The sequence below is a fragment of the Giraffa tippelskirchi genome, chromosome 3 (assembly GCF_054371585.1).
Source record: "Giraffa tippelskirchi isolate mGirTip1 chromosome 3, T2T-mGirTip1v1.2.pri, whole genome shotgun sequence".
Taxonomy (NCBI): domain Eukaryota; kingdom Metazoa; phylum Chordata; class Mammalia; order Artiodactyla; family Giraffidae; genus Giraffa; species Giraffa tippelskirchi.
In genome coordinates this window covers 40,690,184-40,699,437 of record NC_137277.1, presented here as the reverse complement: position 1 = coordinate 40,699,437, position 9,254 = coordinate 40,690,184, and the positions used below count along the sequence as shown (strand labels likewise).

Below are 9,254 nucleotides of genomic sequence, written 5' to 3'. Positions count from 1 at the left end.
TCAAAAACCCCAAGGGGAGGGTGGCTGGTGGTGGTGGTGGAGACTTCCTGTACTTACCAATAATCGGGGTGGTCTCTGTGAGAAACAGTACTCGAATTTTCTAGTGCTTTTAGATATGGGAACAGCCCAGTTCTACAGTTGGGCAGCTGTTGCAATGAGTTCCCACTCAGGTAGGGCTTCTCTGTCAAACTAAGGAGGAAGGACAAGTAACCTGTCTGAAAAGCTGCAACCACCCTCCCCGCCCCAGGGAGGGAGACCTTCAGACAGCTGATGGAGAGCCGGTTGAGCCTCATCTGCTTCGAGGGCCACTCTGCACCCACGCTGAATTTCCCTGCCCGCTGTGGCCACGACCTGTTCCACTGAGCACCCAGGCCAGGGCGTGACGCGTCCCCCCACCCACTCAAAGTCCCCTTGAGGATAAACGGAGTAGGCGCTCTTTCCCCCTCCTGGGCAGAAATGAGAGCCAGAGACAGACTGAGAGGCCGCCCGGCTGAGCCAAGAGGCGGCTGGAACCATACGAAGCGCATTAACTATTAATAATTTCCAGTTGTTTGCTCGCTGGGTTCGGCCAGTTCCCGAGGCCTCTGCGAGCCGGGGCTCTACTCTGCCTTCCTCTCGACCACAGGGCTCGAGATTCTAGCATCCGCTGGCCCGGCTGGCCCAGGCCGAGGGGACAAGGCCCCCGCGGGCCCGGTGCAAGCGGGGTCTCGTGTCCACCTACGGCGGCGGACGGCCGGGTGGGGCGGGGGTCCCGGGCCGGCGCCCCCGGAGCCTGGGATCGGCCGCTCGCGGCGGGCTGAGCGGCCAGGCGGAGGGCAGCGCGGGCGGCGCACGGCAGGAGCGCAGCGGCCCCTGGCGCCCGGCCTGGCGGCTCCGCCACCGCGGGCGGGTCGGGCCCGGGCAAGACGGGGCGGGTCGGGCCCGGGCGGGGCGGGGAAGGGGGCGGGCCCCGAAGCGCGGCGGCCGGCGGACCCGGACGGCGCGCGGGCGGCTGGCTGGGAAGGCGGCCGGCGGGCAGCGGCCCCGGCCCCGCCGCGCGCACCGCCATGGTGGGCCGGCTGAGCCTGCAGGATGTGCCCGAACTCGTGGACACGAAGAAGAAGGGCGACGGCGTCCTGGACAGTCCGGACTCGGGGCTGCCCCCCAGCCCCAGCCCCAGCCACTGGGCGCTCGCGGCGGCCGGGGGAGGCGGCGGGGAGCGCACGCCGGCCCCGGGGGCGCTGGAGCCAGACGCGGCAGCCACCCGCGTGGCCCCGGTAAGTGACCCCGCCCCGGCCCCTTCCCCCCCATCCCCCACCCCGTGCCGGACCCCCAGGAGGTCTGCCGGCCCTCCCGGGGCGTGCTGTGGGCGCCGCCGCCCGCCCGTCGGGACGGCGTGGCCAGCGCCGGGAGCCCGGGGCGGGAACGCGGCGAGAGCCTGGCCAGCTGGAGCCGGTGGCTGGAAAATTGTCATCGCCTGGGAGGCGCGGGAGCCCCGGGAGAGGCGGGCCGCCGCCTCCTCCCTTCGGGGTGGCGGCCCCCGGGGCTGCCAGGCTGCGGCTTGACCACATCCTGACCTGGCCGGGCCAGAGGGTTCCCGGGACACCGAGAGGGAACCCTAGGCTTCTCCGGACTTTGCCCCCGCCCTCGGTGGTTCCGACGGGCCTGCCCCACTCCCGGTATGTCTTGGGGAGAGGGATCTGCTCGACTCCTGGATTCATTGAGCAAAGAGGGCCAGCTTTAGGGCACTGTTAGCAGGCTTGGAGGGGACCTTTTGAGATCAGTGCCCCTCTTGGCCCATCACCTAACCTGTATCTGGCTCATGATGGGTGGGAGGCCTTTAGGTGGGTGGAAACTTTCAAGGATGAGTCCTTTTACTTTACGTTAAAACTTTTATTTAAAGAGAAAATGCAAGTACCTTAGGAATCGCTCAAATGGTGGTGTTTATTACCTTTACCTAGAGTTCAAGGGACCCACATCCTGCCTACAGTCAAGCTCAGAGCTCTGAGCCCGCCCCTCTGCCTTGGGGATGGCTGTTTGCAGCCCTCTCCCCTGAGTGAAGTAGTCAGTTGCTACTGACTGTAGTCAGTTCAGCTGCTGCTTCTTAGGGACCCACCCGCTTTGGTGCGTGGAATTCTTGATCCTGTCTCTCCGTGAACATCACTGCGTTCTCTCGTTTCCATTAGAAGGCAGCACTGGCTCCATCTTGGCCTTCAGAACCTTGGCCTCCTGGCCCTTTTTAGCCTCATCTTACACATCCCCTGACCGCAGGCAGATAGACACACCTGTGCCCCTGAGGCTGCTGCCTCTCTCTGGCATGCTTCTCCCATTCTACCTCTCCAACACCCAGTCATCAAACCCCTGCCGGCTGCCCTTCAGGGCCCAACTTGTCACCTCCTCTGGGAAGTCTTCCTGGATGCCTCCCAGAGCCATGCCAGGGGCTGTGACTTCTTCCTTTTCCCCTGGTGGATACCTTGTTCGGGAGTCTGACTCCTTCTGCCCCGCCCCACTCCCAGCCTGCACTGGGGCACCGCGTGTGCTCAGAGAGTGCCCTGGCAGGAATGAGGAGGTGGAGGAGACAGAGCAAGAGGACCCAGGGTCTGTGTGGACACCTGGAAGAAGGCTGCAGCGTGAGTGTTGAGTCGCCTGCCTCCTCTTGGTGGCTGTGTTGTCCTGCAGTCCCCAGGACTGCTGGGAAGGCACATCTAGGTTGAGGAGTGTCTGTGGGCAGAGCAGGGCCCCCGTCATTGCTGGGGGCTGTTTCCTGAAGCTCTGCTGCAGCCAGTGCCCACCGCCTCCCCGACACTCAGACCTGAGTTCTCAAGCTCCGGTGAAGGCTTATTAAACTCCTCCCCAACCACCCTGAGTTCAGGGCTGGACCCTGGGGACCACCACCTCTACCTGACCTACCTGGTCCCCTTTGGCTTTTGTACGTCCACCTTATTCCCCCTACTTGTCACCTTGTCCTGGTAACATAAGAGTCTTGAGTCAACCTTCTAGAAATGTCTGCTTCTTGGAAGCCCTGGGGGTGGGGCTGCCAGCACCATGTCCTGGCCTGAGTGTAGGTTCTTCTCTCAAATCAGGCAAAAAAAAAAAATGACAGTTCCCAGTTATCCCAGGAGGGCTGCTCCCTTTGGCTGGCTTAACAAAGAAGCCCTGACTCAAGTCAGATCAGGCGAAGAAAAGCGAGCACCTCCGTGGAGGATGGCCCTATCTCTGACTCAGGCTACTTGGTGAATCAGAAAGCCCTATGCCTTGACCAGCCTGGAAGAGGGTGAACCCCTGGGATGCTGTGCTCTGGTTCTTGGAGTTTTCTGGACAGTGGAAGGTGACATAGAGAACTTTCTGGTGTCTGCCTTTCCAGTGAGTTTGCAGATTCCTCCATCTTGGCTGGGTGTCGATCTGGCGGCCCCAGAGGCAGAGGACATGGGGGAAGTTGGACTGAATCTAAAGTGTAAAAAAAAAAAAAAAGCCCTGGTAGTGTTTCTTTTTGTTGGTTTTGGCCTTTTCTGAAGGGTTGCTGAGACAGTGATAGGGCTGGGGGCGTGTAATTGAAGGTTCTGGTTAGTGAAGCCCCAGTTCATGGCAGTTTTCTTTCTGTGGGATGATGCAGTAGGCCTGGGGACCAGTCGTGGTCACAATGCTGAGCTCAAATTTGCTTCCTCTATTCATCCTTCCACAAAACCTCATCAGTGGAAGGGGACCCCCCCCCCCCCATCGGGTATGCAGAGAAGGTCATGGGGCATATGCTGTGACTCTGTTGAGGGCACCCAGCACCTTCATGGTAGACCCGAGATTTAAACACAGCTGTCCATGCTCTTCTGCTGCTGTAGGTCAGTCCTTCTCTGGCATCATTTCCTGGCGGGGGCCACAAAATCAGAGCTGGGCCCGTCAGCAGGAGGCTAGAACCAGGAATTCTGTGGGGAAAGTATCAGATGGGCCTGTGGTCTGACTGCATTCTCCATCGTTGCAGAATCCAGCTTCTCTCCCCAACCCCCTGGGCTCCGGCTGCTCACCAAGGTTATGCCCCCTGTCCTTTGGCGAAGGAGTGGAGCTTGACCCCTTACCACCAACAGAAGTAAGGTAAATACAGTGGGCACTGATTTCATTTCACTTCTATTTTTGATTCCAGTAATTAATGGTTGTTATTTTTTTTTAAAAATAGTCAATGACAGAAGTGTGCTAAACTCTTATAGTTTGGTGAGTTCTCTTTGGCGTGTTCTTTCTGTATTCTAACCTTTTGAATATAGATACACTTATTAAAATGAAAATGAAATTGTGTTATACTGCAACTTGCTTTTTATGCTTCACTTATCGTGGCCATCAGATGTTTAAGCGTTTGTAATAGAGTAATTCCTCTTTCTGGCATCACCGACTCAATGGACATGAGTTTGGGTAAACTCCAGGAGTTGGTGATGGACAGGGAGGCCTAGCGTGCTGCGGTTCATGGGGTCACAAAGAGTCAGACATGACTCAGCGACTGAACTGAACTGAATTCCTCTTTCTAGAAGCTGCTTTCCACATCTTACCCCAACCCCACCCCAGCATCAAGTTGCTATCACCTTGTCTCAGGTTCTGATTTCATTGGGCAAGTACTGTTCTCCCTCAGGAAATTTATCTTACCCAGGCTCATCTTGGGTCAGAGAGCCTTTGAAAGGCTCTGTTAAAAGACACATCTTTTTAGAGAAAGGAATTTTACTTTGGGTAACTAGTGGTTTTATAGCTGGAGTTTTCGTTGCATGAACACAAAGGGCCCTTTGACACAGAACAAAGGCGGCTCAGCGGTTTGGAGGTGAGCGGTTCAGCCTTTTATTCCTGGAGAGCTTGTATTTTGAACCAAATGGGAACATGACTTCGTGACCTGAGCTTCCCCAGCCCCTTAACCTACTTGCCCAAGGAGAATAGATGTTCCCATCAGACTCATTTTGAAAAGACTGCTGATTCTTACTCCCAGACCAGTGGGTAGGGGATGGCGAAGGGCAGTGCTGTTCTCTGTGCCTGTGTGTGATACTTGTACATGTTTCAGTAACTGTGAAGATGCAGTAATTAGGAAGTCAAATGAATTCATGCTTTGCTTCCAAAAAAAGCCTCCCAAATTGCCCAAGGACTTAACAAATAATGATAAAGTAGCTACTGAGGAATGTGGATGTTAATTATTTTATGGAAATCAAGACTGTTAATTGACTTTGATGGATAAGGTCAGGTCTCAGTTTCCTGAGCCTGAGGGGTCTCCAAGTTGAAAGCGGAGGTGGCCCCAGTACCAGGATTTGGTTATCAGAGAGCTTTCAGAACCAGCATTCGGGATGTCTGGGTTCCCTTCTCCTCTCGTTAAATAGATGATTTTTCATTCAGGGGACAGAGAAATGACTCACCCCTCGTGGACAGGAGAATCTGCCTTGTTATATAATCATTCCCATCAATAGCAGTTGCTGTTTAAACACTCTCCCCCCTTATGCTGGGCACCTTTTTCAGAAAGGAGGAATTTTCCTGGTGTTAAGACTCCATGCTTCTAATGCAAGGAGTGTAGGTTTGATCCCTGGTCGGGGAACTAAGATCCCACAAGCTGCATTTAAGAACCAGTGCAGCTGCAACTAAGACCCAATAATATATAAATTTATACATATATATACACACATACACATATGTATATATATATATATATAAAAGAGGAAACTGAGGCTTGGGAGTAATTTGGCAAAAGTCTGAAAATTTAAGTCAGTGGGAGCCAACTCCATTCGATGAGGAACAGAAATGCAGGTAAGCTTGAGAATCCTGCATGCCTGCGTGGAGACCCCAGCTCCACGGCTCCCTCTCACCGTGACCTTAACCTCTGCAGCCTCGATTCCTTCTCCCAGCGTTGTTGGGAAGGTTAATTAAATCCTGGAAGTAAAGTGCTTAGAACAAAAAGGACCACACGGTAAGCACATCATAAACTCCATGCGGCTTCTCCCCAGAGTCACCACATCTCAAGGTCTGAGGTCACAGTAGGGACCCCTGTGCCCCCAGCTCTGAGGAGCGGCTTGACGCGGCCTTGTGTCTCCCGCCCAGGTACACGTCCTCGGTCAAGTACGACTCAGAGAGACACTTCATTGACGACGTCCAGCTGCCGCTGGGCCTGGCGGTGGCCTCCTGCAGCCAGACCATCACCTGCATTCCCAGTTGCACGTGGCGCAACTACAAGGCAGAGGTGCACTTCGAGCCCCGCCACAAACCCACCCGCTTCCTCAGCACCACCATCGTCTACCCCAAGTACCCCAAGACCGTCTACACCACCACCCTGGATTACAACTGCCGCAAGACACTGAGGAGGTTTCTGTCCAGCGTGGAGCTCGAAGCCACGGAGTTCGTGGGCGGTGATTATCTGTTAGAGGAGAACTGACTGGAGCAGGCTCCGGGGGGGGCCGGCCCCACTTCCCCGGGCAGATCTGGTTGGGCCAGGCTGCCCTCGCGTGTCCTTCTAGCCCCAGAACAGTCTAACCCAGAGATACCTCTAAGCCCAGCCTGGGGAAGAAAAGAAAATGTCACAATAGCTTCTAATTATTCAGCGAATTCAGTTTTTACAGTTTTTCTTTCCAACTGTGTTTAAAGGGAGTGTATTTCCTAGTTTGCTGCTACATAGCTTCCCCGAAGTCTCAATTTGATGAGAAAATCAAAGAATGGCTTAGAGTGAAAGGAAAATGCCCACACTTTGAAATAGGGAGGAGGGGGAGCACTTCCTCCATTGGTCAGTTTGTTTGAGGAAGAGCATGGAAAAATCTCCCTGAGATGGAAAAAGTGAGTTTGAAGAAATTTCAGCCCCGGGTGTCTTCACTGCTACAAAAGTGGTGCTAATTCAGTGAGCTGTGACACCCATATGGGTTCAATCTGTGGAGAGTTGAGTTCCATTCTGTTTGTTTTTTTTTTATTTCTATTTGTATTTCCTGTTAACTAAAACTCTTTGAAATTCTCTAAATCTTTTTTGTGATATGGAAAAAAAACCCCAAACCACAATATAAGATGCCTTTCAAAAAAGAGAGAAAGAAAGAAGGAAAGAAAAGGTTCACCCTAGGCTTGCCTCTACAATGGGGTCAGGTCAACTGGTGGCTGAGTTTGGGGGCAACAGGTTGGTTCCAGTTCCTTCCACTGTGGGTTCCAAGCTTGGTTCCAAGCAAAGTGCCTTGAACCTTTGGCATCTGACAACGTCTTCGCTGGGGCTTCCCTGGTGGCTCAGTGGTAAAGAATCCACCTGCCAATGTAGAAGACTCAGGTTTGATCCCTGGGTCAGGAAGACCCCTGGAGAAGGAAGTGGCAACCTACTCCAGTATTCTTGCCTGGGAAATCCCATGGACAGAAGACTGATGGGCTGCAGTCCATGGGGTCACAAAAGAGTCGGACAACACTTAGCAACTAAACAACAATGATGTCTTCACAAGCTTGTTAACTCTTCCTGATACGTGTTTTGGGGTTTCCAGATACTTTCCTAATTTTTTCACAAGGTAAAACATAGCAGAGGCCCTTTGGAGAGAAATGGCATTTGAGAGAATGCTTAGGGAAAACACTTTTGGGGGAGTCCACGAGGGAGACTTTACAGTGGGAGCTCACAGCCATACCTAAGACTTGATTCCCCCTGGGAGGAGGTGGACATAGATGTTTCTAATGATCTGGTTCATCAGGGTGCATGTCCTTTCCAGCGACCTTGGGTCAGCATTGCAGAAGAATTCTGCTGGTGCCTGAGCTCTAAGCGATAAAGCAAAGAAATCTGCCCCCTCTACCCCCAACCCAAGTGAAGTAAAGGTGAACTGAACATGGGGAGTGATGTCACAAATCAAACTCCAAAGCCCGGGCGCCGTGGTGACTGTACACGTTCGAGCGTTCCTTTTAATGTAACTGTCATGGCATTGAGTGTGAATGGAAGAAGCTGTGAATTCAGCTGATGGGGCCCCACAGAAGTAGGGACAGAGTCTGGGCCAGACCAGGAGGGCGCGGAGGCCAGGCTGCCTCTGGCCTTCAGCCTCTTGCCTGCCCTGCTTCACACTCCACCCCACCCTGCCTCACCCAGCCCTGACATCGTCCTGCTGCCGATTCCTGTGGATTTTGAGTAAAGACGGTGGCAGATGGCTTTCGCTCATCTGATATTGGAGAGAACAAAAGCGTGGGTATTTTCTTTGCATCCAGACGATGTCAGGTGCTTGCAGAGTCCTGGAAGCCCTCACTCCCGCTGTATATCCAGGTTTGTGCTGATGGCTTCCATCTGTCCTGAAAGCAGAACTGAGGGCTCGGTGGGTACCCTGAAGCCACAGCAGGACTTCTGTTCAGAGGAGAGCAGGTGTGACGCTAATCACTATCATTTGAAGTTATTAGAGGCCTAGAGGGCTAAATGGTCTGCTGTCTTTCTCAAATTTGATAGCAGTATATCCATTGTGTGCCTGACTAGAAGCATCCCTTCCCTGGAGCATGCAATCAGCTCCATGGTCCCAAGTTTGCCAGCATGAAGCTCAGCAGGGGTCCCTCGGGGGGCACCCCAGGACCCCATAATCTCCTGTCATCATGCAGAGCAGCAAATGCCTCCTGCTTTTGGAAGAGTGACACAGCGTTTATGGATAAAAAATGGGTTTTTCTCTCTGATTTCTTAGCTTGTCATTTAAGACAAGTGATAAATGTAATTTTTAAACTATGGTAAGAGAATTCCCGTGACTTCCTTGGTGGCTCAGTGGTAAAGAATCTGCCTGCCAATGTAGGAGATGCAGGTTCAACCTGGCTCAGGAAGATCCCTTGGGGAAGGAAATGGCAACCCACTCCAGTATTCTTGCCTGGGAAATCCCACTGACAAAGGAGCCTGGCAGGATACAGTTGCAAAAGAATCTGATGTGCGTTAGCAACTAAAACAAAAATGAGAAAGAAAATTCCAAAGGTTTTGCTCTGGCCCAATGGAGACACATGACGAGCTCAGGATAATGTCGTGGGCAGCATGACTGGAAAGACCAGTGGGAGGGAACATCATCTTTGAACACGGCCCTGTGTTGAGATCCACATATGAGATTTTTTGATATGAAATATGTCAGTAAAGTAAGTAGAAGTGAGTGCCTGTGGATGTGTCATGTGAATGGAAAAGCAGATTTTGATTTTGTTATCTACCAGGGACCCAACTGCAATTTTCTCGAATCCTTTTTCTCCAAATCTGATTTGCTGAAAGTTGCAGAAAAGGAAGCAAGTGAAGATGTAGATTGAATGTCGTCGATCAGTGGTGGATTCATATTAGTTCTCAAGGTGGAAGCGATGATTTTTAAAACCCACTG

The 9,254-nt window shown here is 53.0% G+C and overlaps 1 protein-coding gene across 1 annotated transcript; it reads left to right on the top strand.

The window, feature by feature from the left end:
* Positions 1–985: 985 nt before the first annotated feature.
* Positions 986–8,849, top strand: RFLNB (refilin B). Its single transcript, XM_081580129.1, has 3 exons — positions 986–1,256; positions 3,953–4,062; positions 6,028–8,849. The coding sequence occupies exons 1-3, from the start codon at positions 1,047–1,049 to the stop codon at positions 6,356–6,358; spliced, it is 651 nt and encodes a 216-aa protein (XP_081436255.1). The 5' UTR covers positions 986–1,046; the 3' UTR covers positions 6,359–8,849.
* The last annotated feature ends 405 nt before the right edge of the window (positions 8,850–9,254 follow it).

Excerpts from the sequence above, each read along its gene's own strand:
- RFLNB (XM_081580129.1), top strand. The coding sequence starts at position 1,047 with ATGGTGGGCCGGCTGAGCCTGCAGGATGTGCCCGAACTCGTGGACACG. Across the intron at positions 1,257-3,952 it reads CAGCCACCCGCGTGGCCCCG|AATCCAGCTTCTCTCCCCAA; the intron begins GTAAGTGACCCC and ends CCATCGTTGCAG. Across the intron at positions 4,063-6,027 it reads TTACCACCAACAGAAGTAAG|GTACACGTCCTCGGTCAAGT; the intron begins GTAAATACAGTG and ends TCTCCCGCCCAG.